Source organism: Macrosteles quadrilineatus, unplaced genomic scaffold (genome assembly GCF_028750875.1).
Source record: "Macrosteles quadrilineatus isolate MER2022 unplaced genomic scaffold, UCM_ALF_1.0 Scaffold_103__1_contigs__length_361171, whole genome shotgun sequence".
NCBI lineage: Eukaryota > Metazoa > Arthropoda > Insecta > Hemiptera > Cicadellidae > Macrosteles > Macrosteles quadrilineatus.
Window position 1 is genome coordinate 35348 of NW_026542696.1, and position 18194 is coordinate 53541.

An 18194-nucleotide genomic window follows, 5' to 3' on the forward strand; every position below is an offset into this window, starting at 1 on the left:
GGCTAATTTGTATATGATGTAAGCTGCAGTACCCATGCTACCATTACATAGGCCTGCTGAGGTTCAAAGATTCAATGTTTAGGCTCCCAAGTATCACACATAAACCTAAGTAAAGAGGTGTAGTCTCCCATTCCGTTCAACGCTTTGATTTATCCTAACCTAAAAACAAAAATGACGACATGTTGTAAATGACAGTTGTACACGGTGCATGTATATAAGCACAGAAAACATATTACTATAACGTTTTATATATATGTTGTAGTATATATGTGTATATTGTATATTGTATATATGGTTATAGTAGTATGTTTTCTGTGATATAAGGCTTCTTAGCTCATTCTAATAATTTACCATAATAGATTCTTTGTTGTAATAATACGCATAGCATTTTTGAATTTGTTTCAATTTTGAACATTATGGTTTATAAGTCGTGGTCTAAAATTAGAGTGAAACATTTTAGTAAACATCAACGCACTCAAATGCTGTCAACACACTTTCACTCATCAACAGGCTTCCAACAGCATAAGTTTATTGCACTGTTTAAATTCCAAGGCAAAATCGCATGTTTCCAATATCCTATCAAGATGAACATTGTTTTTGTGCTAATTAGTCAAACAACAACTGTTGATTTAAATAGAATAATTAACTCCCATTTACATTAGATCAATACCATTTTTGCTTTTAAGATTTCATAATTTCTGTACATTTTTTGATTAATTGTTTTCACCCAAATGTATTTCTCCTTTGTACTGTATTCAGATCTTATTTCCGTCTGGTAATACGCATGTTATGATTCTTTGTTTACATTTAGGTATCAACTATATTGTAATCATCTATATTGTATGGTATGATTTATATATTGTAATCATCATATCAACCCATGAGGCATAAACATTTTACGTTAGTTTTATATAGCACTGTACCCGGTTATTAGCTTCAATGTGTTCAGCCGTTATTACGTGATTCAATTACATAGTTTGCATGTCAAAGAGCTCAGTCCATTTAATTAAAAAAGAAATGTAATTCCTATTTTATACCAAATGTTTCCAACGTTTTCCTATACTTTACATCATCCCTGGCCCCAAAAGAGTCTAAAGCACCTACATCCAACAACCTTAACTAATCAAAAACGTTTGAACTTTCCAATTTTAACCTCTACGGAACTTCTGTCTACTTTTATAGCCATATTTTACCAAGACATTATAAATTTCGAGGTTTACTCTCGCTCTACTTAGGACTATTCACAAGGAGCCTGTGAACAACTAAAACATGGGTTGTAAATAAAATGCTGCTTTATACATACAAAATATCTTTATTCATCATATCATTCGTTCATTTGCATATCACAAAGACAATTTCGCTAACTTAAATCTAAACAATAAATAAGTTAGTAAAACACACTCTCGTTGTGAAGAGTGTTGATTCAATGTGTTAAAACTTACATAGCAAATTTTATTTGTCACACTACTCACATACTACATTGAGCTTCTTTTGAGCTGTACAACCAAATTTGTCATTGTTAAAAACCTTCACCGAAATGAAAATTCATCAGTCTTCGTTTCATTGGAGATTTTCGCAAATAACTTTTTAACGAAATTTGAACCAAAAACAAAAATATATTTTGCAATGTAGTGAATGAAACAACTTTCTTGAATAATGCACTTTTCTGCAAGTAAAAGATGTGCAGAAATCTAAACGGAATATTCGATATGAAACGAAGTAATGGTGTATTTCCAACAAGTTAACACCATTATATGGCCTAGTACAAATTATGCACATAAATAAAGCATTTACACCTAAGCTTATTTATATTCACAGGGTGCAGCGGACTAGTATAATATTGACCAAAAATAAATTTCAAGTTAAATTTTCCCATTAAACAATGTTTTAATGCCTTTCATTTAGTCCGCTAATTACGAATTCAATTATTTTATTACTAAATCAATGACCATGGCGTTCGTGTTAAACATAAATAAATAAACATGTTTACAACATCTTATTCTTATAGTATAAACACATTTAAAATGGTGTTTATGTTTGGAAATCCTGTTTCTCTTGACTAAATGATCATAATTTCTTAACTCTAACTTATCCTAGATAGGCCTAACGTGGAAAACGAACTTAAAGGCTACTAATGGTTTGGCACGTGGAATATTGCAAGTTTCCTTAGTTAAGTCGAAGTTGCAATTTGTTAAGTATGTATATTTGTAATATGATATTTAATGCACGTTTAAGAAAAAGCAGTGTAGGTGTAAGGCAGTATTTAGAGAATTTAACCAATTTACAATTGCTAAAATTTATACTGTTTTGGGCGAATGTCTTATTAGTTACACATAATACATAACAGATGAGTAAAGACCTGAGCAAATATAGTATTGTAATTTTTTGTATGGGAATTGGTTGTTAAAATGAACTGCGTCATAAACGGGGGAAACATTTAATCTGGAGGGAAACCTATCCAGCCTAAAACTTGTGTGTGCATACGTGCATATTTTAAACTAAAAACATTTTGTATGAAATTCATTCACTATAAAACTCCGTCGTAAATGCGGTAAAGCAATTAATTTGAAAGAGAAACCTAACTAAACCTAACCTAACAATTTGTGTTCATACGCGCATTTCTTTACAATTTGAACTTTTCGTGTGTTTTCGTTCGCTACGAATCTATGTCGTGAACGCGGGAAAGTATTTCATTTTGGGGGGAAGCCTAACCTAACCTAACTACCGCACGCCGAGTTCAGTTGTTTCTAAAGGCGCGCTAGTCGGGCGCCAAAGTCTCTTGGGTCCTCCTCTCGAGCATTCTGGGATCTTCGCCGACTTCTCGCACCTTCTGGAGACGTCCCAGAAGACGTAGCCCTCTGGACACTGGAAGAGGGCGCCGTGCATGCGGCCGTTGGACCGACGACACTTGTAGAACCTCAGGCAGTCTCCCTCGTAGGGGAAGTGACCTTCGGCCGGGCAGAGACTGCGACGGGTGGTGACCTCCACCTGGAAAAAGAAAGAAATTGTAAATTTTTAGAGGGAAAATTGTTCGGTATAAATTTAGAGGGAATGGTTTGTTAGGTACTCAAAATATGAGAGAGATGTAGTTTATACTCTTAGGATAAAGGGAAAGATATGACAGTTGATATTTTAAGAGTTGGAGTGAAATGATATGTTAGATATAGTACTCATATTTTGTAGGGAAGATGTTACAATTGTGATTATATGATGGAGGGGGGGGGGGGGGGTAGATAATATGTACACACTTAAGGAGGAAGAGGCCTCTTTAGTCAAATTTAGAGAGAGGACGTTATAGTTTATTTTGTGCTTGGAGGGGTGAGAATTCGTATGATATTCACACTATGGAAGGTAATAGAGACCATGATTGTAATTCTTGAGGGAAAAGATCGTAATTTGCTATTTGCTTAGAGGAAGAAACTTGAGTTAATAATACAGGGTGGTAAAAAAGTTAAATATAAAAGAAATAATGTAGATAGAGCTACAATACTTGGTACAAAGTTACAGGGCATAAAACTCTATTTTAACGCATATTCAGTGATCCAATATCTCTTCAGGGGGACGGCCCACAACGAGTCGGAAGAAAATCTTAAATAGAAGCATAGGTCAATATGCACATCAAATTAAAGGTCCTTTTTAGCAGAATACAATGCCACAAACCGAACTTCAAAAGGCTGGTCCTGCGCAAAATGGCAGATGTTCAAAGATTTCTTGAATCCGCCATTTTGAATCTTTGAACGACTGCCATTTTTTACTCAGGCATTCTTTTGTGCTTGAATTTACGGCATCGTAATCTACTAGTGAAGACCTTTAATTTGATGTGCATATCGACCTATGCTTACGTTAACAATTTTCTTCCGATTCCTAGGGCTGTGTGCCACCTGAGGAGTAAGCGTATAATAACAATGTAAATTAAATGAATCTTTGAACAACTGTAATTTTGCGCAGGATCAACCTTTTGAAGTGCGGTTTGTGGCATTGTATTCTACTAAAAAGGACCTTTAATTTGATGTGCATATTGGCCTATGCTTCTATTTAAGATTTTCTTCCGACTCCTTGTGGGCCGTCCCCCTGAAGAGTTATTGGATCACTGAATATGTGTTAAAATAGAGTTTTATGCCCTGTAACTTTGTACCAAGTATTGTAGCTCTATCTGCATTATTTTTTAAAATATTTAACTGTCCTGGGACTTTTTTTACCACCCTGTATTTTGAAATGATGAAACCTTATTGAATATTTCTCATTTTGGTGAAATAAGGAAAGGACATATATACTCATACGTCGACGGGATTAAATAATGTGTAATATATTCGAACTGTGGTACGAAGAAGTTTAATACTAACTGAGGAATAGTTAAAGGAGAACTTTGATAACAAGACTCTCATGGGAATTGTAAAATAAGACTTGTTATCAAGGTTGACTTCTTATTGAGGTTTGTAATAACATGTGATTAGGGGTAAATAATTTTAAGGGGATTTGAAAATGGCACTTGTTATCAAGGGCGACTGGTTATCGAGGGTCTTCTTATCAAGGTTCCACTGTACATGTTTTATGTTATAAAAAAAAAAAAATACCGTATGTAAATGTTTGCACTTAAAAATAACGTATTATTGCAGTGTTCAGAAAAATATCAGTAGTCCCTAAGAGTTTATAAACTTCCTTTCATTGTCTCCATTGATTTTCAAACAGAACTCCTCTACATGGAAAACATATTTTGAATTCACTTAGGTTTTATATTGGTAAAATTATACAAGGAGACTTGCACGAATACACGAAGATACAAGTAAAGATATATTTATAGTAAAGGTTTGATCAACCAATTAAAACATAAACAAGTGAAAACTTGGAGAATCAATAACGCCATCACATTTCAGGGGTTGACCTTTTGTACATCTTCTGGGAAAATTATTTAACAGACCTTACAGACAAGAAAGGAATAAAACTGGAGAGGACTTCAAACTGTATACTTACAGGAGGCATAGATCCATCAGCCAGTCTTCTGGTCAGTCTTCGAGCCATCATCGTCCCTTGGCAAGGTGCTGCCTCTTCTACAACATACATTTATTATGTAGTTACATACATCTATCATGTAGTTTTCTACATTTATTATGTAAGTATATACTTTGTGTGTGAAAATATCTAATGAAACAGTATGTCTTGATTAGGACTTCTATTGATTTACAGATTTGTGATACTAATTAATTAAGTTTTAGGCCAGCGACTTCAATTGTTTATATTTATGATTCATACAGTTTCGTTCTAACATCCGTTGGCTAAATCAAGGAATTAAAACACTTCTTATAATGTTTGTAGTTATGGTGAAAAATAGACTACGGTGAAATAGAGAATCCTTTCCATGTTTAAGGTAAAATATGAAATATAACTTTATCAGCAGCATATGAGAGGTTCACCCACTTTTTCTCTGTCAGTTAAAACCGGTTGCGGATGGTCCATATTCATGTCTAAGTATCCAAAGCCAAATATTATATTTAATTGTTTTATGATAATTATTTAGATATTTTCACAATATTCGTTTTTGCCTCCATTGTCTTCCTTGAGTAAATAAGCAATATGAAATCACCACTGAACCTAGACCAACAAAGAAATTGCAGGGTTGGTTGAGTAAGGGTTACTGTACTGAGTTTATGTGTGATTTGTATGCGTGTGTTTGTTTGTGTGTGTTTTATGCGTGTGTGTTGGTCGAATGCAGACCGGTTTTGCTAATTATTACCTTGCGTGGAAGAGGTTTATCTTTGTCTTATTTCTCAGTCGAGACTCTGCATTCTTTGGGTGTCTTATGATATTAGCTTATTGCATATAGGAGAAAAGATGTGATGCAATAAAACGACTGGCCATCACTGACTGGCCAAGTATAACCATGTAAGAACATTCTTCTGGAGAAACTTGTTTCTCTACGTTGTTTAAGAAAGAAATCTGTAAGTAATCTGTTAGTTATCTGTCATATAATCTAAGTACTGTAAGTAAACATTAATAAATAAAAGTGATGAATGTCAGTTTCGTGAAGGAATAATGAATAGTTACAATAAGTTATGTATGAAAACTGTTGGTGTTGAAAAACGTTGGGTACATAATTTACGTAGTGATTCTTTGGGTCCAAGAGTAACATTTTTCTAATAACGCTTCGTTAAACAGATTTCTGAACTTTTTTTAACATTAAAATTTTTATTTTTAATTATTTCTTTATGACTTTATTTCTTTAACTGATCTTTATGAAACTAGGTATATATGTTAAGGTAAAAGAAACCCATGTTGGAAAAAAGTTATTTTGATTCAACTTAAAATTTCATAGTGGAGGCCATTGTAATTTTTTTTTTCAATGACTAGTGGAGAGAAACATTCTGTGCGATTAGCCCTTAGACTGCAAGATCATAAAAATGTATCTTATTTTTGTTCAATTGCATGATTTTTCATTACAGAGTTGTTATTATTTTAGCGATTAAATGTCTGTCTATGGTTTGTAATTATAAAATGTTTGTTTACAATAATGTTTTACTTTAACTATTAAGCTCAATTAACTACAACCAAGCAAGGCTTGGTCCCCCGTTACCAAACCTAAAGGGCCAAAACAAAAATACCGGATATATAAAATTACCATGGTTACACAGTTAATAACACCATATATTATTTTATTTTTACATTAATTCATATTACCATTAGAAACACATTTTTATTTAGAGTTCTCGTTTTTAGAGGTTGGTAAGTACTCTTCTGTATCTTATTTTATGTTTATTTATTTTTTTCAATCGCTAGAATTAAATTAAGTAATTGTATAATAATGACAAAATGTTGCTGTCTCGCTCCAAGTTTGTCACTAAACAGTTCAAATAAGATAGTTGATATCATTGGCAAAAACTTAATGATGTCAGTGTTTTTTTAAACCTCTTTACTTTAGAAGAACTAATTTTAAAGTTTCGATTGCCAATATGTTTGTAATCTATGAAAACCAGAGGTTTGCAACCTATGAATGGGTTCAAGTAAATACCTTAAAGAAAGACTAAAACACCATAGAACAACGTCATCAATAAAAAAAACATACGAAATAAATATGTTTAGCCCACATTACAATACTAATTTAACAGCAGAGAAGAGGATTAGCATAAATTACTCACAATACGGAAGTGTCATAATCAATCATATTAGATGAGGATAAATTTACACCTTGGCATTCATAAGCCAACCCTGCATTATGTTTTGATAGGGTAAACGAGATAGGCTCAACAAACCATGCGCAAGCAGGCTGGAGATCATTGACTTGATGTGAAAATAGGATTAATTTGGATAATTTAAAAGCACTACGTCAAAGAACCGGTTGTTCAAGTCTTCAAGGTGGTACATAAATAATATCCATCTTCATTGGTATTTGCCGGTTTCGGTAAACCATTCGTTTCGGCTGGTTGATTTTGGTGAACTGTTTTAATGGGGTTCTCATACTTTGTGGCAATGAGAAACGATACGTTTTTTAGTCCATTTGTTATTCAGATTGTACCATCCTGTATCTAATTGGATGTACCATGCAAAGTGCATTTTCTAGGTAATAATTATCACTAATTGAAATAAATGAAGTTTCACAAATAAAAACTCAAAAACTATATTCACGGGGAAGTATCGTATACGGGAGTATAACCCTACTGTTCTTCTTAATATACTTTATGAAGTTGTAAATTAAGAAAACAGTATATGAAATACAATATCTGAATATCCTCCGACGTCTTCGGTGATAAGTAAATGCTTGGAACTTGCAATTGGATTTTGCAATTACTATAGTAAGACTTAAAATTGAAAATTTAGTGTAGTTGATAGTTCTATATCATGTGATAATTTTTTTACATGCGAGTCATGGTTGTGTGTACTGACGACACCTTATGAAGTGGATACTTATTAGACTAATGATGGCGAGCTTTTAAATAACCGTCAAAACATAGTTATTTAAGTTAATATGTCGAAGAATGTTTGACGCCACGTTATAAAATTATTTGAAATACAAAAGGTTTTACTAAAACAATAATCAATGGCATATAGCTGCGTATGTTTTAGTAACCATGGATGATTTAATGGTAATATTAACCCACCTGGAGGTAAACATTGCACTTTCTTTTCATCGTAGACAGTTCCATTCACACAGCTCAAGACCAAAACCTTGAGATCGTGATTGTCTGGAGAGCTGGTGCATTGGTAGAAGAGGTTACAGTGTTTAGGGTGTCTTCGGAAGCCAGTGGGGCAGACCAGATGGATCTGACCCTCCTCCAGGGTCGGACAAGAGGTGTCGGTTCCAGGGGGGAGTGTTGAGGGTGAGTCAGTAGACATGGGTTGGGTTCCGGTAGATCCTTCCGTGGAGAGCTCGGTGTTTCCAGGAGTCGTAGAGTCTGTTGTTGATTCCGTACCTGGAGTTGAACTCTCAGTATTGCCAGGAGTTGAAGACTCTGTTCCTCCAGAGGTGGTCTCGGTACCTGAGAAGAAATTGGATCTTAATATGTGGAGGAAGAGGAATCTTTTAATATTATAGAGGGAAAAAGGTTAAAGATAAACAATACCAATGAGAGAAGGCTTTGCCCTACCTAAGAACAGAGGAAATGCCAGTTGGAGAAGTTCTATCTCAGGGAAAAGTTCCAGAAGCCGAGAAGATAAGATATTATAGTATTTCATAACACATGAGGCGCTCAGGGTCAGCTCAGTACATGACTTGCTCAATACAAGTAAAGAAAAGATACCTTTACCACATGAGAAGTTACGAAAATTGAGCTCATGAAACGACAAGGAGCTTTCTAAACCTGAGGGGAAAAGGGGCCTTTTGATTCCTTAGAATATAAGTTTTTAAGGTCTAAAGAAAAAGAAGAGCTTTCAGTACTTGGCAATATAAGATATTTCTGTGCCTACATATAGAAATTACAGGGGTTTTCAAACCTGGAAAAACAAATATCAGGTTAAGCTAGAAAGAGGGGCCTCAGTATATTCCAGGAAATGAATGGACCGTTAAGTATCTACGAATGAAAGAAAATGTACATATCTGAGGGGGGATGGGCTTATCAGGAAAATATAATCCCAGAGAAAGAAATGAGAAGTAGTATATGACTAGGGACAACCAATTTAAGTACCTACTTGTAAAGTTGGGTTTGGGAAGAAGGCGGTTGGGTTTGGGGTTGGGGGCGTTTTGGTGGTAAGATGTGTCATACATAATATACATTTCTGTCTTAGTAAATGAAATACACCTACCATCTGCCTTAATGATCTAAATAAAAGATTTGTAAAAATCTTATTAAAACAAATGAGATGTTAAAAAATTACTTTTTTCTAATAGATAGAATATTTTGAACTACATTCATACTTTTGCATGTTATTTAATTCTATTTAAAATTTGAAAATTTCCAAGACAAAGGTAAACAAATATTGGACAAGTATGATGTTTTCCGTGTTTGATATTGAGTTTCCAGAAACCTAAATTTACCAACAGTGGAATATATTACCTCCAGGCGTAGAAGTCTCAGTAGGTCCAGGTGTTGAAGTCTCAGTAGCTCCAGGTGTTGAAGTCTCAGTGGCACCAGGAGTAGACGACTCTGTGTTAGTCGTTCCCTCAGTAGTTGATTGGTACGTCGTCTCAACACTCGTGCTCTCCGTGATTGTAGTTCCCTCTGTAGTCTTGTCTTCTGTAGTAGATCCTGGCGTTGATTCGTAAGTAGTACCCTCACTTGTAGACTCCAAGTTAGTAGTTCCCTCGGTTGGTTCAGTTCCCCCAGTAGATGGTTCAGTGGAATTGTTCCTTTCCTCGCTAGGTCCCGGTGAGGATCCACCTCCACTGCAATCTCTCGGTGGGTAAACAGACTCCGGATGGTTGCAGGTTTCAATTGCAGGATCCCAGATAGTTCCAGGAGCACAGTCAAAGTGGTAAACTGAGAACCTCTCTCCTTTACCATCGTCCCAGTCAACGCAGCGGTAGAACTTCTTGCAATCCGTAGGATGTGGGTAGAAGCCTGCTTTGTTGCAGACAATTTTGCTAGGTGGTTTTGTCTCACAAGGTGGAGAGGTACTATGATTTGGTTCCCCTGGTTGTCCCGGCTGACCAGGTTGGCTTGGCTGACCTTGTCCTGGCTGTCCTGGTTGCCCCGGTTGTCCTGGTTGCCCCTGTTGTCCTGGCTGACCAGGCTGTCCTGGCTGACCAGGCTGTCCTGGCTGTCCTGGATATCCTGGATATCCTGGCTGTCCGCCAGGTTGTCCTGGCTGTCCGCCAGGTTGTCCTGGCTGTCCGCCAGGTTGTCCTGGTTGTCCTGGATGTCCTGGTTGTCCTGGCTGCCCTGGTTGTCCAGGCTGCCCTGGTTGTCCTGGCTGTCCTGGCTGCCCTGGTTGACCTGGCTGTCCTGGCTGTCCTGGATATCCTGGTTGTCCACCAGGTTGCCCTGGTTGTCCTGGCTGCCCCGGTTGTCCTGGTTGTCCAAGCTGCCCCTGTTGTCCTGGCTGTCCTGGTTGTCCTGGATTTCCTGGCTGGCTACCTGGTTGACCAGGCTGACCAGGTTGTCCTGGATGCTCCGGTTTGTTTTGATTCATTGATCCCGGTATTTCATTGCTTTCATCAGTTCCACCAGGGCCCGTTTTGCAGTCTTTACGTTTTACGGCCCAGGGATGATTACAACCTGTTATCTCTGGATCCCAGACAGTACCTGGTCCACAACTAAAGTCGTATTTTGTAAACCCAGCACCGTCACTTACACATCTGTAAAATTTATTGCAGTCTCCTTCAACTGGGAAGAAACCTTCAGAGGAACAGTCTCCATGTGATACAGGTTGAGGAGTAGTGGAGTCTGGAGTCATTGGTGACGTTCCTGATGGCCGTCCTTGTCCTCCTGGTTGTCCCGGTTGTCCTGGCTGTCCTGGTTGCCCTGGATATCCTGGCTGTCCACCAGATTGTCCTGGCTGTCCTGGATGTCCTGGCTGCCCTGGTTGCCCTGGTTGTCCTGGCTGGCCTGGCTGTCCTGGTTGTCCCGGTTGCCCTGGATATCCCGGTTGTGAGCCAGATTGCCCTGACTGACCTGGTTGTCCTGTTTGTCCTGGATGTCCTGGCTGCCCACCAGATTGCCCAGATTGTCCTGGATGCCCTGGTTGTCCCGGTTGTCCTGGTTGTCCCGGTTGTCCCGGTTGTCCTGGTTGTCCTGGTTGATCTGGCTGTCCTGGCTGTCCTGGATAGCCTGGCTGACTTGGTCCCTGGTGAATGGGTTTAATAGAACCTTCTGATCCTGGAATCTCATTACTCTCATCTGTCCCTCCCGAACTTGATCCACAATCTTGCCTCTTAACGGCCCAAGCATGATTACATCCGGTTATCTCTGGGTCCCATACTGTTCCTGGACCACAACTAAAGTCGTACTTAGTAAATCCAGCTCCGTTATTCACACACCTGAAGAATTTACGGCAGTCTCCTTTGACTGGGAAGAACCCTTCTGATGAACACTGTCCATTTGTTGGTTTTGGAGTTGTGGGCTCAGGAGTCATTGGTGATGTTCCTGATGGCCGTCCTTCAGATCCTCCTGGCCGTCCCGGCTGTCCTGGTTGTCCCGGTTGTCCTGGAGATCCTGGCTGCCCACCTGACTGACCTGGTTGTCCTGGCTGTCCTGGATATCCTGGCTGCCCACCGGGCTGTCCTGGTTGTCCCGGCTGTCCCGGCTGCCCTGGTTGTCCTGGATATCCTGGCTGACTTGGTTGTCCAGGTTGTCCAGGTTGTCCTGGATATCCTTGCTGACCTTGCTGGCCTGGTTGACCTGGTTGTCCCGGTTGACCTGGTTGTCCCGGTTGACCTGGTTGTCCCGGTTGTCCTGGTTGCCCCGGGTGTCCAGGATATCCTGGCTGCCCACCGGGCTGTCCTGGTTGTCCCGGTTGTCCCGACTGCCCTGGTTGTCCTGGATATCCTGGCTGACTTGGTTGTCCAGGCTGTCCTGGATATCCTTGCTGTCCCTGCTGTCCTTGCTGTCCTGGTTGTCCCGGTTGTCCGGGTTGTCCTGGGTATCCTGATTGCCCACCTGGCTGTGCTGAACTAGTGCTCGAGTCCTTACAGTCGTTCCTTTTCACTGCTCCTGGGTAGTTACATCCGATAATGTCTGGATCCCACACAGTACCAGCACCACAAGTAAACTCATACTTTGTGTATCCAGCTCCATTATTGACACATCTAATAAATTTAGAGCAATCTCCTTGCACCGGGTAGAATCCTTCACCTGGACATTCTCCTGGCTTACAAGGGCCTTGGGAAATAGGTTGATTTGGTGTATTCGGGTACGTTGGTTGACTGGGGGCACTTGGATATCCTGGTTGACTAGATTGACCAGGTTGACTTGGATAACCGGGTTGGCTTGGGTATCCAGGTTGGCTAGGTTGGCTCGGATAACCGGGTTGGCTTGGTCCACTCGGTTGACCTGGATATCCAGGTTGGCTAGGGTAGCTAGGTTGGCTTGGGTATCCGGGTTGATTAGGGTGTGTAGGCTGGCTTGGACCACTAGGTTGACTAGGGTATCCAGGGTTGCTTGGGTGTCCAGGCTGGCTGGGGTATCCAGGCTGGCTGGGATAACCGGGTTGGCTTGGACCACTCGGTTGACTGGGGTATACCGGTTGATTAGGATTGCTTGGTTTGTTCGGTTGACTGGGACCACTAGGTTGGCTTGGATAACTTGGTTGACCCGGTTGTGGCTTAGTACTCTGAGTCGGGTGAGGTTTAGGAGTGGTTGTTTGTTGAGGAGGTGTAACTTGACCAGCACTAATCGTGGCACCTTGATTATTTCCTGACGATGTTGTTTGTGAGTTTGATCCTGATGTTGATCCAGACTGATTTGATGTAGTTGATGAACCCTGACTTCCGGAAGATTGTTGATTACTCCCGGATACTGTTGTCTGAGTACCACTACCACTTGATGAAGTCTGTTGATTACTTCCAGAAGCCGTTGTCTGAGTACCACTTCCACTTGATGAAGACTGTTGATTACTTCCAGAAGCCGTTGTCTGAGTACCACTACCACTTGATGAAGTCTGTTGATTACTTCCAGAAGCCGTTGTCTGAGTACCACTTCCACTTGATGAAGACTGTTGATTACTTCCAGAAGCCGTTGTCTGAGTGCCACTACCACTTGATGAAGACTGTTGATTACTTCCAGAAGCCGTTGTCTGTGTGCCACTACCACTTGATGAAGACTGTTGATTATTTCCAGAAGCCGTTGTCTGGGTGCCACTACCACTTGATGATGATTGTTGATTACTTCCAGAAGCCGTTGTCTGAGTACCACTACCACTTGATGATGATTGTTGATTACTTGCGGTAGAACCTGTTTGACTACTACCTCCAGAAGAAGAAGATTGTTGGTTGTTTCCTGATGTTGATTGTGCGTTACTTCCTGAGGATGACGATTGTTGGTTATTAGCTGCCGAAGTTGTCTGTGTACTACCACCCGAAGATGAAGACTGTTGATTATTGGCAGCTGATGTGGTTTGGGTATTACTACCAGAAGACGAAGACTGTTGATTGTTAGCAGCTGATGTGGTTTGGGTATTACTACCAGAAGACGAAGACTGTTGATTATTAGCAGCTGATGTGGTTTGGGTATTACTACCAGATGACGATGATTGCTGGTTGTTGGCAGCTGATGTTGTTTGAGTATTACTTCCTGAAGATGATGCCTGTTGGTTACTTCCTGACGAAGTAGTTTGAGTGCTACCACCAGATGAGGAAGCTTGCTGATTATTTGCAGCAGAAGTACTTTGACTACTACTTCCTGAGGAGGAAGATTGCTGATTGTTTGCTGCTGAAGCTGTTTGAGACTGGCCACCAGAAGAAGATGATTGTTGGTTCTGTGAGCTCCCGGAACCACTTTGACTACTTCCTAACGTCGTAGTTGTAGAACCTCCAGAAGCAGAAGACATTTGATTGCTGCTAGATTCCATAGCTGACTGACTTCCACCAGCAGACGAAGTAGTTTGTCCGTTATTGTTGTTTGATATCGAAGTCGTTGTATTCCAAGAGGATGCAGACGATGCGCTTGAACTGCTACTACTAGATGTACTATTTGACCAAGTTTGTGTTATTGTTGAATCATCTAAGGTCGAGTCCGATAGAGGAGCTCGAGGAGTCGTTAATCCACAATCTGGCCTTTGGACTAAGTACGGATGGTTGCAAGTCTCTTGAGTCTGATCCCACACTGTTCCTTCAGCACACTTGAATTCATGCTTTGTGAACCCTCCTTCGCCATTAGAGACACACCTTATAAACTTCTTGCAGTTGTTTTTGACCTCCATAAACCCTTCTGAAGAACATTCTCCACTATCAGAACTATCTTCTTCACCTTCAGGTGTGTCCGGTTCCTCAGTTGAAACAACAGATCCACTTGGTTGGTTTGTTCCACTTATTTGGCCTTGCTGGGCCGTCGTTGAGGACCAACTCCCTCCTGAGCTTCCTGGATATGGATATCCCGTAGATCCACTTGAAACCGACGACTCACTCGACGAAAAACTATTGCTTCCCTCAGTCACGGTGCTGATTGGTGGTGTTCCACCTTGCTGAGGATGGCCTCCGACTTGCTGACTAGATGAACTTCCCTCCCCAGATGGTTCTTCTTTACAATCATCTCTCTTGGTTGCCCAAGCGTGATTACAAGACTCAGTCGCCTCATCCCATACTGTGCCTTTGACACATAAAAAGTCGTACTTTACATACCCTCCGGCTCCATCAGTCACACATCTGTAGAACTGCCTGCAAGCTCCCTTGACTCCAAAAAACCCTTCTCCAGCGCATGGAGGTGTTTCAACCTTTTGTTCGTTTGATCCTTGTGATTCGCCGTCCTCATTTCCTCCAGTTCCTCCGTCATAATCAGGATACTCCGCCCCTCCTGAAGGCTTCGACTCTGGATATGCAGGTCTAACGGGCTGTGACTGTCCTGGTTCTGGGTTGGCTACAGGAGAAACATCGTTATTTCCTTCCCCTGGGCCAGGTTCAGGTTCTGGGTCCGGAGGAGGAGCAAGGGCTCTACACTCTGCTCTTGGAGAAGCTGAGGCGTGGATGCAGATAGCGCTGTCTTTGTCAAAGACAGATCCAGGACCACACTCGAACTGGAAGGCTGTCAGCTGAGGTTGTCCGGAAGATCCCCATTCCACACAGCGGTAGAAGATCTTGCAGTCGTTGGGATGTGGGTGGAACCCTTCTGAAGGACACTGGAAGGCTCCTCCATTCTGTCTCCCTAAGGCCTTGTCCCTCCGATATTCTGGAAAAGAGAAATGTTTTACTTAATTAGAGCAAACTCCTTTATATAAACCTATGACTATATAAACAAGAATATCGTTCTTACACAACTATCACGTCTAAGATAAAGATCGAATGCATTTGAAACGTGGTGTGGATAAATACTACTGACGGCAAGTATCACGTGCACACGAAGAAATATTGATTTAATTCCACACACCTTGCACAACCTCCAAAACCACGAGGAGAAATCAATACAGAGTCAATTATTTCCTAAACTCTTTTGTCATATCACGTCAGTTCCTCTAGGTGCGATGTGTACTTCATATCTTTATACACTCTTTCAATTGCACTATAGTAAACCAGATTCACTCTACGACCTGAGAGATACTCAGACGTTCAAACATGAAGCGGCGACGGCGAGGCTGCGATGTTTTTCATCTGTTGGTCTATAGAGATGTCATCTGTAGAGTACAAATCACAGCTTGGCATTACAACGCGCAGACATCTAACTTTTAGTCCACCTGTCAGATGAGGATAATCTCATAGCTTTTTGTAGTGAATAGTTTTTTGCAATGCTCGAGTGGTTAGTGCTAGTGATTATGTCAATGTTGTAGCTCAATTAATAAACTAGTTAATAAGTTAACAGATATTGTTCTAAATATTTTTTAGAAACTATTCTTGTTTATCTTAATAAATTTTCGTATCAACACTGTTAATCGGCTATTAGCCTCATAATTAAGTAAGCTAAGATACCAGCCAATAAATTAGTCGGTGACGAAGTCACACAGGTCATCATACCTTTTCTCAATTTCAACACTGTTTCACTCATGGTTTAAAATACCCCGGAATGTGTACATTGACTCAAAAGCATCAATGCAAATCATAAGCAATGGCACGGTTTATATGCACTTTATTATGTTAGAAAATTTTTCCGAACTTATTCCATTTGTCAATCGTACAAAGCATCAACCCCCCCATTCTATTGGTGGCATATATTTAGTTATTTGGACAAATATACACATAACTTCTTGATCCAATCTCACAGACCGTTTGACGATATCTGCCTTCCACATACTGAAACAGCAATTATTACCAATGATGAAAATGATTGTGGGTTGCCAGTGGTCAGCAGAACCTTGTTATCACGTCTTCTTTTTGATTTGCGATGTGATGGCAAAACCAGTTGTGTTGTGAGGTGAAAGATACCAACATTCAGATTCCTGCCTGTACCTTGCTACGCTTGTGAGATTTGTATAGCCTTCCAAAAAGTATTATTAATTTTACTATGTAGTTTGGTGTGTATTGTCTTAGATGTTTTTGTTGTAAAGGAAATGCAAATTATACCAAAGCCAAATCACCCACTGTAAAAAAAAGTTGTTCAGTTTTACATAGTAGTGTCGGCACTTTTTATTTGTCCAGACTTTGTGAAACAAACTGTACAATATATGGACAAGCAAATTAAATTTCTCAGATCAGCAACTTTAAAGATACTTGATCATAACCCGGCCAAATCAAAACAAAAATAGATTCCACTATTATGCCATTTACAAAATTTACAAGAATTGATTACTCCTATGCCGTATATTATTTATCTTTAAACGTGTATTATCTGAAACGAAACTATCTTGTTAATCACTTGTAAATTAAATCATAAAGCCTCAGAATGTCATCGGACTTTTGATAATCAAACGTAACGGCGGCTGAAATGCACGATTAATTCAATGATGATTCGTAGTTATGTTAATCATTACGGCAAGATTCATCTTCATCGTCAGCTTATATTCAATTAGCAAGTTCATAACCCAACAACCGTTGGGTTATTAGTCAGTTTAATCTTTTTACCTACGACCGTATTTTAAAGGTTAAAGGTTGACAATTGTTGTTATAAGCGATCCCGAATCATGAAGAATAGCCTATATCTAGAGATTAGGCTTATGTTTAAACTAAATTATTAATTTACCCACCCCCTCTTATGGATTGGATTAATATTAGGGTAGCTGAGTGGCTAATGTGTTCAAGTGCTCGCATAGATAGATAGATAGATAGATAGATAGATTTATTTGATCATTAAACATTATAATTAAAATGCAATAGATCATTGCAGAAAAAGGAAGGATAGAACTAGCATGCACATTCAGATCTAGGTCTTTAGGTTATTTATTAAGACTAGAAAAAGGAAAGGGCCTAGTACCGACCCCTGTGGTACCCCATATTTCACCTCAGTTTGTCCCGAGAAGACTTGACTGGGAAAAACCTTTTGCTGCCGATTACTTAGGTATGAACCTTTTGATTGATATGACCTTTTGACATAGCAATCAAAATGTCTCCGGTTTGATCCTGATAAAAGTAAGTTGCTTTTTGATGGTTCGAAACTGGACCCAGCTGACCAAAATCATTGGGCTTTAAATAAACGATCCTGACTTACGAAACAACTGATCTTAGTCAAACATGAAGCAACACTTTCTAAGGCTACAAAATTCTACACTCATCTTTCACTTATATTTGGGCTAGAGGTTGTGTCCCCATCTCATAATGATAATGTATTATCAAAATTTATTCGAGATACTGTGTTGATTTTGATATTTAAATGAAATTATACCAATTTTTGCAATAGTATTTTGGTGTCGTTTAGAGGTCCAGACAGATAAGTTGAATCAATCCTTACCCAAGTATATCCATTGCCATAATGATAATATAGTGTTCGCAGACCATGTGTTGATAGCAATGGTATATACCTCTCCACACGGAAATGTTGTTAACATTTCTTACAAAACCAGCATACACCTGATGATCGAGAGTGTTGACTTGCTTGAGTCAGTCTACTTCTGTGTCTATCTACTGGTCAAGCAGGTGCCTATATATAGACCGGTACGTCAGGGAATATTGCCGCAGGGAGTGCAGCAAAAAACAGGCTCGGCCAAACTGTCGTGAGAAATACCTGAGCATCTAGGACTTTGACCCCACAAAA

At 39.7% G+C, this 18194-nt stretch overlaps 1 protein-coding gene across 1 annotated transcript; it reads right to left on the minus strand.

Moving 5' to 3' along the window:
- Positions 1-1306: 1306 nt before the first annotated feature.
- LOC128982078 (collagen alpha-1(XXVII) chain-like) lies at positions 1307-16055 on the minus strand. The gene is made up of 5 exons (XM_054401120.1): positions 16025-16055; positions 9483-15245; positions 8091-8468; positions 4972-5048; positions 1307-2988 (listed from the first exon to the last, which is right to left on the minus strand). Exons 1-5 carry the CDS (start codon positions 16053-16055, stop codon positions 2722-2724), a joined length of 6516 nt encoding a protein of 2171 aa, XP_054257095.1. The 3' UTR covers positions 1307-2721.
- Positions 16056-18194: the final 2139 nt, after the last annotated feature.

Bases quoted from the DNA above. Each gene is read 5' to 3' on its own strand.
- LOC128982078 (XM_054401120.1), bottom strand. From the start codon at position 16,055: ATGAGTGAAACAGTGTTGAAATTGAGAAAAG. The intron at 15,246-16,024 runs GTATGATGACCT...TCTCTTTTCCAG, and splicing joins AGTGTTGAAATTGAGAAAAG to AATATCGGAGGGACAAGGCC. The intron at 2,989-4,971 runs GTAAGTATACAG...TTCTTTTTCCAG, and splicing joins CTGATGGATCTATGCCTCCT to GTGGAGGTCACCACCCGTCG.